The sequence below is a fragment of the Myodes glareolus genome, chromosome 7 (genome assembly GCF_982192425.1).
Source record: "Myodes glareolus chromosome 7, mMyoGla1.1, whole genome shotgun sequence".
NCBI classification, from domain to species: domain Eukaryota; kingdom Metazoa; phylum Chordata; class Mammalia; order Rodentia; family Cricetidae; genus Myodes; species Myodes glareolus.
Window position 1 is genome coordinate 21,363,080 of NC_142032.1, and position 17,347 is coordinate 21,380,426.

Here is a 17,347-nt window from a genome sequence, read left to right on the forward strand (position 1 = left end):
CTGCGACCTGTGGGTGGCAATGCTAATGCCTGGGGAAAGCAGGAGTTCGGGAACTGCTGGCAAGAAAAGGGAAATGTACAAATGAAAGTTGGCAGGGCCCAGCCTAGCCCAGTGCAGTTCAGGAAGAGGCTACCCGCAGAGGAGGAGGACACATCGGGCTAAAATTTCCATGTATTTATGGTATTTAAATAGTACCCATATCCCCCGTTTCCAATTCATAACCACTGAGCAGGTTTATGGCGATAATTTGGCTTCCAAATGATTTAGAGTCTAGGCCTTTCTTAACCTTTTCAGAAAAGTGGGCCACAGACGGTAATCGCCTGTGTGATGCTGTAATGAGCCGGTTGTCCTGCAGTCTCTACTTTGAGGACGTTGTTTATAGGGAGATACTGTTGGGAAATCATGTATTATTTTCTAGACTTCAATGGCCTGTCATAAGATGGCAATATCCATTCTTGTTCATGTCTGTGTATGTCTTTGGTGGTCTTCCATTCCCAAGAGGTAAATTTTAGTCTTCTATTTCTTTATTCCTTTAGAGTGAGCTGGGTACGAAGCAGTTACTTAACTGAACTCTGTTTTCTCATAGTTTACTCACAATAAATGAAAGATAAATCCAAACCCCATGGTAACAAGTGCTTTGAGGGAAACAAGGTTGGAAAAGTGGACCTTGTCTTATGATGGGGAGCCATGCAAAGGCCTGACGGGAAGTAAGTCACCGGTGTCTATCTGGGTGTGCCCAACAGAAGGGGGACAGTAAACACGGGAGGCCTCTTGGGAGAAAACACACCTGAAAGGGAAATGGAGGACAAACCTAGGAAGTGGCCAGCAAAGGTATAAAACTTAAAAGGGCAAGACACCCACCCATCAGAGAGAAGGAACTAGAGGTGGGTTGCAGCCTAAGGCGCAGAAGGCTGGCTTGGCCAGAGATGAGGGTGAGACCAGATTCTCAGCAGATTTCGTAATTCTGGGAACGTTGGGCAGTTTAGGAAGCCGCCATGCTCTGGCAGCATAGACACTAACATTGGAACGCACAGAGGAGATTATTCATGACGCTTTCTATACTTGATGCTTGTGTTTATCAAATGGTTTCAAGCTGTAGTACCACAAAAACAAAACTTTGTAAACCACATACATAAAATGTATTTAAAAGTTAAAAAAGTAAATTTAATTGAACAATTAAATTGCTTTTAAAAGAAAAACTTTTTAAATAACGCATGCAAAAGACAAAACATTCAACAATATGAAGTAGTGAGTAAGGACCAGCAGATTCCTTCCTCCAGGGACCCACTTCTTCCCAGAGGCACCATTACTGCTGTGCCTTTTGTTCTACCTTCCCAGAAACATACAGGTCTTTATAGCATCGCACAAATGTAACCCCCTTGCCTCATTTTGTGTGTAAAATGGTACCTGATTCCATGGTATATTGTGCACCTTGTTTTTGTCTTACATTCTAGTCTACTGAGCATTCAGGATTCTTCCCGGGCTCCATCAGATTCTTTTGGATACCAAACGTTAGAGGTCAGAAACCCTGGGCCCTGTTCTTGACTTGTTTCCTTGGTACAGATTTACGCCTGTGTACTATTTAAGTCGCTGCAACCACGAAGTCACACCCAGGATCTTTGCCTACAGCACCATCACCTCCCATTTAGATTTGGAGAAGCTCATTAACTGGACTTAGTGCGCTGACACCTGTCATCCTTCTCTAAAATACCTGACCCTCAGCAGCTGGAGAGGGCGAGGAGAGGCAGATCACACCTGCAATGAACTTGCTATGGAAGATCCTAATGCTGTTGCCGAGCCACTATGATGCAGATTGTTAAGGAGAGTCTTTACTCTCAAAAATAGGGCCCAAACTTTTGCAGTATTTAGAATATGGAATTTACCTGTGAGTACTCCAAAATTAAAAATTTACATACATTTTTACTTGTGGTTAAAATGGATGTAGACTGATATTATCCACCTGACGGGGCCATAGGATCCCCTGTGATCAAGCATCTTGGATACACAAGTGAAGGCAGCACTGGATTGGCGAATCTGTGACTTGGTAAACTGAGTAAAGCAGACAGCCTTTCTGAATGTGGGCAGTCCTCATGCAGCTGGCTGGAGGTTTGAGTAGAATCAAAGATTGCCCTCCCCCAATCCAGTAAACGGGATTTCCTCTTGCTTAATTTCTTTAAGCTGGGACATAGGTGTTTTCTGGCCCTTTGACTCAAACTGAAACAGGCTTTTCTTACATCTGGAGCCTGCTGGCTTTCAGACGGGAACATGACCTCAGGGTTCCCTCTGGGGAATTTTTACCTGGAATTGTACCGGAAAGAGCATCAAATGCACCCATGTCTCATTAGTACTGACAACACTCTGCAAGGTCAGGCTTCCACACTGTGATCCCTCCACACTGTGATCCCAGGGATCACAGTTGCCTGGGAGCTTGTTGGAAATACTGCTCTCCTCTCAGCAGTTCCGATTTAGGAAGTCCTGGGTAATCTGGGAATCTTCATTCTTAATAAGACTTTCAAGATGGCTCTGATGGAGATGGCGTGATCTCCATGATTGAGCAGGCCAGAACTGCTTCCTTTCCAGAATGAGATCTAAGTAGACTTTGATACACAAAGCATCCAGACTGCCCGAGGAGCTCCCAGAAGAGGTATGTTGGTAAGGAGATATCTAAACTTACCCTCAAAGCCTGGAGAAGGGTAGGTGTGGTCTTCCTAGTTCCCAGCTCTACTCAGGAATCCAAATTATGTCCAGCATTGGTGAACTTGAAAATAAACAGCAAAATCTCAAGGTGACAGGACATCTTGGATCTAGGAGACCACAGTGCTCTTTGCATTTCCCTTCTTCCCGCTCACTGATAGCGGACTAAGGACGCCAGATAGACCCACACAGATAGTATGTTGTTTGGGTATGGATGAATGTACACAGCTAAAGCAAATTCCGTCTGGGGAAATTCAGAAGAGTGAATTCCAGTCTGGTAGACGGCATCAATGACTGATTGGACATCTGTATAGGGCATCTGGATGGGAAATCCTGTGACCTGGATGAGGTTAGCACAACACAATAGCACGTTACAGTCTAGAGGAAGTCAGAATTACCGTCTGCATAGACATCACAGAAGCCTTACTCATGTGGCAGTATTAACAATAACCGGCTTTGGTGAGTGGCCCTGACGTTGTAGATACCATGTTAAATGAGCCACAGATAACGTTATAAAGTAAGTTCTCCCATCACCCCCGCTCTACGGACTGGCTAAAGAACAGCCAGCGCTGTTTGACGCCAGAATCGGTGCAGCTGACACAGAACAAAGTTAGAACTGCCAACACGGAAATGGGGGTCCTACACAGGAGGGATGTAAGTGGAGCTTTTGAGCAGTTTATTCAAAGATTGTTTTTGTATCGAGTCACTACTGTGTGATATACTATTGAAGGAATGTGGTCTCAGTAATGTTACATAATAGCACACAGGTGACAGCCATGAACCCTTTCTTCAGCCTTGCGTTGCTTCCCTCGGGTGAGTTTTTCTCATCCTTAAATCTGCACACATCACGTGCTTTTCCCGTGGGCACTGCCCTTTCTCCAGCTCACCTAACATTTCATCATTTGTATTTTCTGGTCTCCTCTAGCCCATCACCTGTATCTTTACTGTTTCCTGTCATAATTCCAATGCTTAGCCTAGGTCCTAGCACAGAACGGAAACAATGTTTAGCATTTTCTAAACACTAAACTGTGAGTAAAATATTAAGTATAAACTCAATCCTCACCATGACCACAAAACAGACAACTATTTTTACTCCTGTTACCAATGGGACAAAAGGTATGGCTGGGTTAAATGACTTCACCTAGGCTGAAACTAGTGAATGACTGAAATAGGATCTGACTACAGGCTACAGGACTCAGTGCAGACCCAGTTATTGTCTACTATTTATTATTAGTCTAATATTTTTACATAGAGACTCCAAGCTTTAAACTCTAGCTTATACTTAACTCTATTTTATTTATCTCTTTAATCTTAAATTCTATTAAAAACAAAGAAAAGTAAGAATACTTCCTCCTTATTCTTGAATGGGTGGTACTCTCCCTGACTGCTGAGGTACTCAGCTCCCTGTCTTTTTCTCTTCTCCCTCTCTCTCTCTTCTCTCTCTCTTCTCTCTCTCTCTCTCTCTCTCTCTCTCTCTCTCTCTCTCTCTCTCTCTCAGTCCTCCTGGGAGACATCTAGCTTCCTGGGTGATAGAGGGGAATATTCTCACCCTTGGAAACTGGAGTTTCTAAAGTCCAGTGGACTAGTTCCTAGAGACCAGGTGGGTGTGTGAGGGAGCGCCGCTGCCGGACGAAGGGAGGAAGACTAGCAAATGTCCACCTTATTTGTTTATGGACTGGCTGAGCTTGAGATACCTTCACTTTCCAGGGAGATGTCAGTGCACTGATGATGGTAAAAGGTGAGGCTGGGTATCAAGGTCCAGGCTGGACATAGAGTTGGCCGTAATTTGCATACAGAGGTGACTGAAGTTTTCTGGACTTCTCTTGCCCAGAAACAATGATATAGAACCCAGTAGGTTACTGGAGATCATTTCTCAGTTTCCTAGTTTCAGAGAGGACTTCTTTCCTCAGAGTTCACCATTATGTGTCATAAAACACACAGTTTGTTCTAAGAAAATGCCATGCATGTAATGTTGAGTTTTGAATTTTTGTTCTATAAGTAAGTAGAATCCAGGCTGAAAGGTTCTGTCTTGACCTAATTATTGTCTGTTATGCATTATTAGTTTGATATTTTTACATAGAAACACTAAGCTTTAAACTTTAGCTTAAATTTAACTATATTTATTAATCTCTTTAATCCCAAATTCTGTTAAAATAAGAAAAAAAATAAGAACAACTTGCTCCTTATTCCTGAATGGATGGTGCCCTCCCTGACTGCTGAGGTACTCAGCTCCCAAGATCCTTCTTTCTCTCAGGGAGTTCTCCTGGGAGACATCTAGTCCCCTGGGTCCTAGAGGGGGAGATTTGGATTTCCAGCTCACCTGTCTTCGGTGAGCAAGAAAAGAGGCATTTCAGTGATAATTCAGATTGCCGCTATTTACCAGTTAGTAACAGGTTAAAACCAAATGCCATTTACACATTAAATCATATACAAACCCAGTAAAACTGTAGCAGCCTTTCTAACTCACTGTCTTCAAATGAGGCAAAACTTCCCGTGTAAAACTCTAGTTTAGGAAGGATTTGTCGCAGGACAGATGTGCACTGTCGATTCCAGCGTGTGGGGTGTTTAGGCCGCCATTCCATCATTTTACACTTCAGAGCCCTCTCCAGCCTGTGGTAAGAAGGCAAAGATAACTCCGTGACTAACTGTGACTCATTTAGTGAATGTCACAAGAACTTTGTCACTTCATGAATGAGAAGGAAACTTTTGAGATTTACAGTAAGGGGTGCCAGCTATGATTCACACTGATCCATCAGGTAGGGAGAGGCACGCTCTTGTTGGTTCAGGAAGGCCAGAAGCCTCCATGCATAGCCTGCTAAGAGTATCTCTTCCAGATATCCAAGTATAGCACTTGCTACTTGATAGCACCTGCCATGTGATTACTGGCTGATATTTTACCTGTCCCTTGCAAAGGGCATAGTGTTTCCAGGAAATAGCCTTTTTAAAAATCAGATATCTGGTATGAGGTATTAGCCGGAGTGGAATTATTAGTGCAGTTAATTAGGGTGTGGACTTGGGAGGAAAGGAGGCAAGGGAGTAAATATGGCAGTCACATCCACCCACCTACCCTAGAAAGTCATTCCACAGGAGCAGAAATTTAGAGCAGCCCTGTAATGGTGCCTGGTGGAACCATGCTAGGAAAAGGGAGAAGGGTGTAAGCTGGTTCACGGGGTCCTGTGAGTGGGATGACCTTGTGGGGTTGAGGCTATAGGTTGTTATAGAGAAGCTACTGAAAGTCTCTTCTCAATTGAGTTTATAGTGCAACTCCCGAGTTTATAGTATGTTGGCTAAAGTGTTAGGTGGGCCTCAATGGGGCTGATGTCTGAATGCTTCACCTTCTGATAATGATGCAAGTGGAGTCTGGGCCCCTAGAGCCTGTAGTGTAAGTAGTTCTGGAAGCAATTCTAATGCACACTAGTTGGGAACCCTTTCCCTACTGCATTTATTCCTTGTTTTCTTTCCTGGGAAATGGGGGCTGGAGAAATGGCTCAAGAGTTAAGAGCAATGGCTATTCTTCCAGAGGACCCAGTTTCAATTCCTAGCTCTCGTGTGGTGGCTCACAACCATCTGTAACTCCAGTTGCAGAGGAGCTGAAGTCCTCTTTTGGCCTCTGTGGGCACCACACATGCATGTGGTAAATATCCCCACACACTAAATATTAATAATAGTTTTTTTTTTAATCTCACAAAGTGGGGAGTAACGGCTGGGGATGGGAGTAAACTTGTATGTGATCAAGGAAAGGAAGTGACAAGATGATTTAGGCCACACAGTAGGTTACATTCCAGCCTGCTGTGTGAGTGTGAGACACTGCAGGAAGTCAGATTCAGAAACTGCCGATACATGTGGAGTGGGAGTGGGACCTACTATAGCCTATGACCCATCTAGGGCTTGATGGAGGCCCTCCATAAGGCAATGAATGTATATGTTTGGGGACCATCCAGGATTGACAGTGCTGTTGAGTGTTTGTACTGTCCAACTGAGATGTTTTCACCACAACCAGGGTCATGGCCATTCGCCTTCATATCCTTCTAGAAGGTGTTGGCTTTTGCATTGCCTTTACCATAGGCTTATCAACTATCTACCCTGAAAATGTTTCAACCATGGCCAATGATGCCCAGAGTTAACATCGACCGTCCTTTCAAGGGATTCTTTAGTTGCTAAAGGGATTGTGGTTCAGTAGGACTAGCCGTTGTCATCTCCCTCTTCATGCTTCTGTTGCTGAGTCTAATGAGCACTTTGCAAGGCTGGGCTAGGAGGTGGCAGACAAGAGATGAGTGGGAGGACACAGTACCTGCTCTTCAGATCTTCCACCATGCTTTTATCAGTGTCAGAATAAACTATTTCTTCAGGCTGAAATGTAGACAGCTCAAAGTTAGACCACCTTTAGATCCCAGTCACCCCTGAAGTCCTGGGGCTGGGAAGGCTGGACCCAAACTAGTCTCTCAAGGGAAAAGCCATCTCGAATTCTAACAAAGACCACACATTTTCTTTGATTTCCACACTACTTACTCATCATGGGGGCAGGGTTATGAAAGGAATACTTTTCACGGGTAAGACACACTTGCTATTCTATTCTCATTTCTTCTTTAGCCAAGTATCTGGCATGCTTATTGATACTACCGAATGATCTCACAGCACTGGTCTCTTACACTTCTGGGGACTTTGACAAATACAACTCTGTTTACCTCTCAGTTCCTGCTAGCCCAGCTCTACCTTCCTTGTGAGCTTTACAAGAGTTGTTTTAAGGGGTTGGATTCTGGCAGTTGCTTCTTTGGGTATTCTGAACTGGAACCAGAGGCAGCTGGAGGGACAGAGACAGGTGATCCCAGAGGGGAATGAAAGTTGTGCAAAAGGAAACAGCACTTGCTAGGTCTCTGTGTTCCCAGTCGTGCCCCAGAGCCAACCCCAGACAGGAACTTGGTAAAAATGTGAACTCTCAGCTCTGCCTTCATGCCCACTGAATCAGAAACTCTGTGCTTTGACAAGTCTCCCAGATGAATCTGGCGCCTGCCAGTAGTGGCTGGACAGCTACTTTAGCAAAGAGTAGACTCAGGCCCACTGAACACAGCTGAGCAAGTTCAAGTCTGAACTCCAGAGACACCTTGAGGGGGGCTGCAGCTACTCCACACAGAGCAGGGAGACTGATTCCCTGACCTGGCAACCATTATCTACCCTTGGAGCAACTCCTGTGGATTAGTGAGTCCCTTCAGGCCCGAGTCTGTTGACTTGGTAAATCCTGGGATAGGGGTTTTGTGGGCTTTCCAGTTTTGTCAAAGGTACCTTTCTTTGCAGGAACTTGTGCTCCTCAGAACTACTAAAAAGTTGCCTGTTAATCTGGGCTCTGGGTGTCTAAATGTGCTTATATTACACAATGAAAGGTGTGTTCTTGATCATGTAAAATAGTGGTCAGAGAGAGGCTTATTCAGGGATGGATGTGGTAAGGCAGGAGACTGACTGGAGAGAGATACAGCTCAATGGTAGTGCTTGCTTTGCGTGCACAGAGCCCTGGGTTCAGTTCCAAGCACCATAAAAATCCAAAGATACAAGTCCAACAATCACAGAAGCTTTTGAGAGCCTATATTGGATCATGGCCTCCAGTAGTGATGTTGGCTTCTGACTTCCCTGAAGATTAAGGCTCAAGTCCCTACCAGCATTTTGCTCATTCCTCAACCCATCTCTGTTTATGCAGCAGCCAAGATGTTCTGGAAGCTCCTGGAAAGACACTTCCTGGCCACTGCAGGTGGCCACTGCTAGCTATGCCTTGGAGGCCATTCTTTTCCATGAATTCCAAGGAGGCAAGTTCTGCTAGCTTAGCTTGTCAGTCACTTTGCTGAAGCCCCAGAACTTTCCTCCCTCCTCCTGCTGTGAGCTCCCAAAGAACAAACAAACAAAACCACTGCCCCCTCACGTTCATGCCTTCTGTGGCAGCACTCACCTCTAGCCTGGGCTAGTGCTGGGGGCGGGATTAGTTGTTTATTTTTCCTCCTTGAAAATGTAAGGTCAAAGAATAAGGATGTGTTTTTTACCTTGTGGCAACTACACGTAAAACAACACCAACAGAGAACCACAAAATACCTCCTGACTGGACAAGAAATAACTAAACAGACAAAAACAAAACAAAACAAAGCTCTCTCTAGGAGGCAGCAGCCCGGCTAGAGGGTAGTGGAGGAAGCGTGGACTGTACAGGCTGTATGTGTGGTTTGCTCAAGAAAGATAAGCACATTTCCCTTTTTTAAAAATGGCACTTCAAACAGGAAATACGAAAATACACACATAAGCTTGATCTGCGTGGGGAATGTTTAGGAGAATGCACAAGGGGCTGGTGGACAGCGGTGTTTCTTAGGAGAGGGGAAGACTCTGAAGGTGGGAAATTCTATACTCCTTGGTATTCTTGACTTTAGCCCCGGGAACTATGCAGTCCTTTTGATACTATGAGTTGCCTTGAATTGACAGACAATCATGGAGAATGGCATAATGAATTCATACCCAACATATGGCTACACGGCCATGAGTAACCATTGTGTTCCTCTGTATTGGGTTAGATTTTCACTCAGTTCTATTTATTTATTTATCTATTTATTTTACAATACTGAAAATTGAACCCAGGACCTCAAGTTTGATAGGCAAGTGCTCTACCTCTGAGCTCCTTTCCTAGTCCTTACTTGAGATTTTTTTTAAGAACAAAGATAAGACAGCTCTCTATGCATATACAGTTCTGAGCTATTGCTCCAGTGTCTACTTGAATGCTGCAATACTCCCTGTCATGATGATAATGGACTAAACCTCTGTAAGCCAGCCCCCAGTTAAATGCATTCTCTTATAATAGTTGCCTTGGTCATGGTGTCTCTTGAAAGCAATAAAACAGTGACTAGGACAGAAATTGGTACCAGGATAGTGGGATGTTGCTGTGGGAGACCTGACCATGTTGTTTTGGGGGGTTGATTGTGGAAGGACTTTGGGACTTTGGGCTAGACAAGCATTGACTGTTGAGAGCTCAGTGGGCTGTTCTGGAGGAGTTTAGAAGATACAACTGTTGAAAACAGTGCAGATGAAAAGACCCTGGTTTGTGAAGTTTCAGAGGGAAGCAAAGACTTATGGCCATTTGTATGAAGAATCTGTGGTGTCTGGTCAGCTGGAGCTGAAGAATTGACTGGGAAGGGGCCAGCATCATTGAGGAGATGTCTTCTGGGAAGCGTTTCCCCGGAGTCAGCACACGTGCACACTGTGCTCTCTCTCTTTGTCCTTCTATGTATACTGCTCTCTGATATTGCTCTTCCCCCGCCAGTCTAAAAGTGACCTCTAACCTGAATTTATTATTTAGCATTTTCATCTATGCCTTTCCAAATCTAGTGTGTATAAAAGTGTATATCAGGCGATCACTTCCTAAATATAACCCCAGTAGCACAGACACTGAGAGAAACAATTAAAAAATGGGACCTCCTGAAATTGAAAAGCTTCTGTAAAGCAAAGGACATGGTCAACAAGACAAAACGACAGCCTACAGAATGGGAAAAGATCTTCACTAACCCCACATCAGACAGAGGTCTGATTCCAAAATATACAAAGAACTCAAGAAATTGGTCATCAAAAGAACAAATAATCCAATAAAAAATGGAATATAGACCTAAACAGAGAACTCAACAGAGGAATTTAAAATGGCTGAAAGACACTTAAGGACATGCTCAACAACCTTAGCCATCAGGGAAATGCCAATCAAAACAACTCTGAGATTCCATCTTACACCTGGAAGAATGGCCAAGATCAAAAACACTGATGGCAACTTATGCTGGAGAGGTTATGGGGTAAAGGGAACACTCCTGCATTGCTGGTGGGAATGTAAGCTGGTACAGCCCCTTTGGATATCAGTATGGTGATTTCTCAGAAAATTAGGAAACAACCTTCCTCAAGACCCAGCAATACCATTTTGGGTGTATACCCAAAGGATGCTCAATCAAACCACAAGGACATGTGCTCAATTATATTCACAGCAGCATTATTTGTCATAGCCAGAACCTGGAAACAACCTAAATGCCCCTCGACCAAAGAATGGATAAGGAAAATGTGGTACATTTACACAATGGAGTACTACCCAGCAGAAAAAAAAAATACATTTTGGAATTTACAGGCAAATGGATGGAGCTAGAAAACATCATATTGAGTGAGGTAACCCAGACCCAGAAAGACAATTATCATATGTACTCACTCATAAGTGGTTTTTAAACATAAAACAAAGAAAATCAGCCTACAAATCACAATCCCAGAGAACTTAGACAACAATGAGGACACTAAGAGAGACATATGTGGATCTAATCTACATGGGAAGTAGAAAAAGACAAGATTTCCTGAGTAAATTGGGAGCATGGGGACCATGAGAGAGGGTTGAAGGGGAGGGGAGGGGAGAGGAAGAGAGGGAAGCAGAGAAAAATGTAGAGTTCAATAAAATGAATTTAAAAACAGAGAAAAAAGTATATATGTGTATACACACACACACACATATACACAATGTAGTTCTCAAACTTAAGGAGTTTGTACTTTGTGCCTTATTTGACATACTCCTCATATTTTCTTTATGTTACACCTTTTCTATCCACTCTTGTTGTGTGCATAGTTCTAGGCCAGCATTTCTCAACCTTGTCTGGGAATTGGAATTGGAATTGGGGAGCTAGAGGAGCTACTGATATGCAGATCCACCCATATACTCTACGGTAATACGCACACTGATGAGAACTTGTGCAAGCTGGTTCAAACATTTCCAGTGCCGTGGCAGAATTCGTTATATGATATTTCACAATCCACAGACCAGTTTAGAAGTTGTAACTGTAATATTCTGGCTCTTTAAGAGACAAGCTACGCCTACTCCCTTCCTCCTTGCAGCCTCTGCCCCACTCTCCTCTCTTCCTGTCCCCTCTCTGGGAGAGGCAGCTTCTGCCTCTCTCCCCACTTCTCCGCTTCCCTCTTTTCTGTCTCTCTTCCCTTTTTCTCTTCCTTCCCCCCCCTCTCTCTCTCACACACACACCCTTCTCCCCTTTTCCTTCCCCTCCATAACCCATCTAATAAATATCTAACTTTACTTTACATGGTATGCCTGTCTCTCTCGCCCACCCTCCACAGTCACATGGAGCCTGCGTGTGCTGCGTGTGGTCTCGTGTGCTGTCCTTGCTTGGGACCCGGACAGCTTGCAGCAAACTCATCTGCATGGTGTGCCTATCTGTCTGCCCCTTGCCCACCCACCACCCACATGGTTAGCCACTGGGAACGCCCAGGGAACCAGCCACCTTTGGAGACCTGCTGTGTGGTGCGCCAGGACCCTGCCCGACCCCCTTTGCTCTCAGGACCCGCAGCAAATCCATAACAGTAACTGTTTCTAATTCCTTGCTGTTTCATTCTGTTCATCCATCTGATTCTCTGCTGACCACTGTGCTTTTCTCCCTATGCACATTCACCAGGGCACAGAGCTAGATGGTGAAACTGGTGGATCACAAGTTGAGCACGTTCAACTTTATCATGGCATCAGGCAGCTTGCACTTGCCCTATTCTCTGCTCTTTGTTAACACTTGGTATGATCACACATCTTTTTTCTTGTCATATTTCCCTGCTTATAAGTGAGGCTGCACATGTGAATTTCTGCTTCTGTGATTAATCTTTTGCCTATTACTCCATTCTTTTCTTGCCTTCTCTCCCCTTCACTGTCTCCTTCCCCTTTCTCTTGGCTCACATAGCTCCTAGTTTGTGGACTTTGTAACTGCCTTGACTCTGGCACCGCATAGCCCTCAATCTGGACAGTGCTAGTGATCACAGCGCAGATCTGCTGGCCACATCATTCAGATCCTCGGTCGGTTCTGGTCTCCAGTCTCCTGAACACCAGGCTTTTTCTTCCCATCTTATTTCAGAAGTGAGGAGAAGGAGCATTCCATCCTCGTCCTTGGTTTCAGGGGGGATGCCTGCTCTAGCTCCTTCCCTTGCCGAAGTGGTTTTAGACCTTGCTGTCATCCTTGCTTCAGCCCCACTCACTGGTACTATTTATGTCCTGTTTTTATTCCACGGATGACTTCTATGATTTGGAGTCCAGAGAAGCACCTTTATTTATCATTTTTTTATATTTGATCATCACCAGACATAAAAACCTACTAAGCCACATTGAACATTACAAAGGTTTTAAGATCTATATAACACTCAAGATGACATTTTCTTTTCTCAAATTCTTTTTTCTGCAGATACAGGAAAGGGGTCAAAGTAGAACAAACATAAGCTGGATGGCAGAGGATTCATCTTTGGTGAACATTGCCGAGTAATTCAACACCCATGGGCTGCCACAACTGACAAAGATTAGATACACTAGTAACTCTCCTGCAGGTGCACTTGAAAGCGTATTTACCTGTACACTTTGGGCTTTTGTCCCTGGGAAGTCTTTTGGCAGCAACTGTTTCCAGAAGCTTTCTTTTGAGTAGTCAAAATGCACAGCCATCGGTGTATTATTTTGTTGAATATTAAACCAGACCTATAAATGCATAAACAAAATGTCGGTGTAATCCCATGGGAACACAAGACCTATGGCAGCTAAGAATGCTGCAGATGTTAGAGCCTGGTACTCAACAAAGTGGCGGAAGCCAAGGGAGGCCTGGGGAGAAGCAGGTTCCAGGGCACTGCAAGGGCAGCATTAGCTTGGTAGTGCCATCCCTGGAAGCTCTACAGACTGGCTTTAAGGGTAAATGATGGCCTGATCTCTGACCCCACAGACTTCTGAATACCACCACTTCTAAGTTCCTGGGTGATTCTACTGCGTGCTGAGGATGGTGTGAAGAAATAACTCAAAATATTTCCTTCATATACTTACATTTCTATCATTGAACAAACAATCCACACTTTGCAAGGGGCAAAATGGGTCAAACTGCTTATGACACTGTCCCGTTGATGGATTCCAAAGCAAAGACTCTCCAGTTTCTTGGGTTAATACAAAAGCCACATGCCCCTGCATAAGGAAAAAGATTCAGTCGTATTTGCTGTATTTTTACTACCTCCTATAATTATCATATAATAATTATTCTGAGCTTTAAAAGTTTCTTTGGGAGTTTAAAAACCTAGCAGCAAAAACAAAACAAAACAAACAAGCAATAATTCTTAAAAAAAAAAACAACAACAAGAAAGTTCCAGAAATCCTCAGACCCAGGTAGTATGAGGATTTAAATTCAGAGGACCTGTGACCCAGTACCACCCTTGGGGGTTCTGTAGGGTACACTGGTGGCAATAAAACTTAGTACTCTAATAAAATCTGTATACAATGATGACTCTCTAACAGACAGTGGTCTGTTAAATTGTCCTACAGCAATCTGTGACAGGGTCATTTTTGTCTGATTCACACAAAAGAGCTGTGGGTGAAATTATTTAAGTAAAATGTTGAAGATCCCCAAGTGGCGGCCGTTGGCAGCGGGCCATAAGACCACGCCACAGGTCCCTGAGCAGCAGCAGGTAGTGGGCAGCGGGTTCCGAGACCACGGCAGGCCACCAAGGCAGTCAGGTCCTAGGCAGGAAGTTGTATGGCGGGTGAGAGACAGAGAAGGATAGGCATGCAATGCAGAGTGAAGTTGGATATTTATTTAGTGGGTTATGGAAGATAAGAGGAGAAGGGGAAAGAACACAGAGAGAGAGAAAAACAGAGGGGGGAAAGGGAGAAGTGTGAGAAGGGAGAGACAGAAGCTGCCTCTTAGAGAGAGAGAGAGAGAGTCTTGGACTGCAAGCAGGAAGGAAGATCTGCCTGCCTCAGCTGACAGGGGAGGGAGTGGGTGGGGATTGTCTCAAAGGGACGGGACAGACCATTACAGTGGGGCCTCTCTTTGGTTAGAATATACTTGGAGACTGAATACCAGGCAGAGAAAGGGAAGATAAAGTGGTCTAAGGCTAAGGGGGAATCATTAAAGGAGTTTAAAATCCACTAAACTGAAATCAAGGCTTGGAACTAGAAGCTAAAGTATACAGAAAGGCAACCTAATGAATAAGAAGCCCAGGGCTGGGGAGCATGCTCAGTGGGTGAAGACACTTCTGTGCAAGGCTAGCGACCTGAGTTCCATCCTGGGAGCTCATGTAGAAGAGCAGGGACAAACCCACAGAGTTCTCTGGCCTCCACATGTGCACCGTGGCATGCTGTTCCCCATATACACACTAATAATAATATTTATTTAGGAAAGATACTAAGAACTAGTTATGGAACCAGTGATGTGGCCTGACCCCAGGGACCTGTTTGAAGGCGGAAGGAGAAAGTACTCCACAGTTTTCCCATGACCATCACACGTGTGCTGGGCCGTGCACCTCCTCAATAATAAATACAATTTGAAAGGTTTTCACAAATAGCTATTTCGTTCTACATGTATCTCTTTAGTGTTGACACTTTCTTAGTGAAAAAGAAATAATTCAAGTAATGATAATAATATTTAACATTTATTGTTTAGGCTAAGATCCACACTGATTTTCCTTTTAATCTGCTCTCAATTCTGTGAGGTAGGAACATTTGTTTTGCCCCCTCTTTAGTGAGAAGTCGGAGTTTAAGGAGGTGCAGTGGCCGTGAGAGGCAGAATTCCACTTCGGGGCAGAGGTTAGGATCTGAGAGGCGAACAAAGCTGAGGTCTGACCTAAGGGAAGCTGCTGGGTGCTAACACTTGTCCTGAACCCAGCCAGCCTCAACACTGCCCTGTGTGCCTGATGTCCCCAGTGTCTGGCTCAGAGCTCTTGTTCTTCACTATGCCTCTCCATAGTGAGAGGGGGCTTCACCCCAACCACAGAACTCAGGTGAAACTAGCCCCCTATGGTGTTCAAATATATATTTATTGAGATCTAGTGTGTTTACTGCCACCTAGTGGCATTTAACAACTACAGCAGGGGACCAATGGGCCATTAACAAATTTGACAAATGATGAGCCATGGCAAGGGATATTGGGAAGTAAGACACGTAGCAGCAGCAAGACATAAGGCAAGCCTGGAATGCTGACACGTGGACAAACAGCCACGCAGGAACAGAAGCAGCTACAAAGGACAGCTTCTGGAAGGATATATATTCTGAATATACAGAAGTGTCTAAATTGAGTTGTAGAATGTTTCCTATCGGTAAGGATGTATTTTGATCAGTTCTCGTAAGAGTAAACCCTGGAAGACACTATTGGCGTGTTTGTTCAAGGCCTTCCAATGTGGTATCTGAAACCCTGAACGATGGTGGTAGATGAGGGCAGCCACAGCTCCATGCAGCTGATGCTACATAACCCTCATATACCATAAACAGCTGCTGTTGAATGATGTAATTTTATAGTGACAGTGGCCTTATTAAGCAGCACTGTTTCACAAGGAGAAAAAACCCTATTCTTTGCCCTGTAGGACTTTTGGTGAACATCATTATCCTCAAGTCAAAAATGTTTGCCCGTGAAACTGTCTAGTTCGCCCCAAGTCTAGCGAATACACAGTTTGAATCTGGTTTATTCACATTTTCCCAGCACTTACTTCTAGAACTGAGGTCCCCAGGAGCACCAATGCCTTCTTTCCGAAGTACAGAAAGAAATTACAGAGAAGTATGGCATGTTCTTCCTTATTTCCAATCGCCAAACTGATGCAGCACTGGGCAAAAGAAAAGGAACAAACATAATGCAATATATTCCGAAAGGAGGAGAGGAAGAGGAGAGGAGAATAGAACAAGGAACACATTTAGAGCCTTACCTTTCCTTCTGTCTAAGTGTCCTGACTTTATCAGCTGCTATTAATATAAAAACAAAACAGCGCTCTGGCTCCAATGAGATGTGAGGAGAAGAGAACAGTAACTTGGAAAGCCAGGCCACTCGGATAATGGGACAGTTAATATGAATATTATAGAGTAGACAGACAATATACATCTAAAATGGGGCATTTTTGTTGAGAACAAGTACTATACTGCCCCAAGCTCCAAGGAAGCATATCTGATAAGCAATCACACAGGATCTGGGGAAATTTTGGGCCCTGGGGCTACCATCTGTCCTGTACCAATACAGGACAAAAAAAAAAAAAAAGGAAGAAATATGAGTTAGATAATGCCAAATACAAAAGCATAATAGAAACATCTTTACCCTAAAGAGCTGAACAGATGAGCTAGAAGTAAGAGATCAGATATAGGACAACAGGTACGACTGTATGGCAAGAAGCAATGGGGGACAGCAGGAAAGGCAGTCTGGTGGCCTACAACTCACCATCATAAGTATGCTTTGTTTGTTCCTTAGAATTTTTTTGTTTGTTTTAATTTTTTGAGACAGGGTTTTTCTGTATAGCTCTGACTGTCCTGTAACTTGCCATGTGGACCAGGCTGGCTTCGAACTCACAGATATATGCCTGCCTCTTCCTCTGGAGTGCTGGGATTAAAGGTGTGTGCCACCATGACCTGGCCTTAGTCCCTAGAATTATTTTAAAAGGAAAATTTTGTGTAAAATTCTGGATTTCTATCTTCTGTTGATGTGTCTTAATTGTTCAAATGATAGCTAGCTGTGATCTTGGATCTTGGGCTGTCCAAATAGCCAGAGATGAGCTCAAACTGGACTATAGGATTTCTGGTGCTGAGATAAAAGCCAGCAGTCTGCAGGCACTCGTGGAACCTGCTGCCATTTGCAAAAGCAGTCATTTCCCTTACCTCTGGGCAGGGACATATGGC

General features: G+C 44.1%; 1 protein-coding gene across 1 annotated transcript in view; it reads right to left on the reverse strand.

The window, feature by feature from the left end:
- Window positions 1-1,051: 1,051 nt before the first annotated feature.
- The window catches only part of Cc2d2b (coiled-coil and C2 domain containing 2B), a 90,655-nt gene continuing 74,359 nt past the window's right edge, over window positions 1,052-17,347 (reverse strand). Inside the window, exons 28-33 of the mRNA XM_087907720.1 lie at window positions 16,177-16,290; window positions 13,529-13,663; window positions 13,070-13,192; window positions 6,986-7,044; window positions 5,130-5,304; window positions 1,052-3,034 (exon numbers count right to left, since the gene is read on the reverse strand). Coding sequence (XP_087763846.1) covers window positions 2,846-3,034; window positions 5,130-5,304; window positions 6,986-7,044; window positions 13,070-13,192; window positions 13,529-13,663; window positions 16,177-16,290 — 795 coding nt within the window. The 3' untranslated portion in view covers window positions 1,052-2,845. The remainder of the gene's footprint in view (window positions 3,035-5,129; window positions 5,305-6,985; window positions 7,045-13,069; window positions 13,193-13,528; window positions 13,664-16,176; window positions 16,291-17,347) is intronic.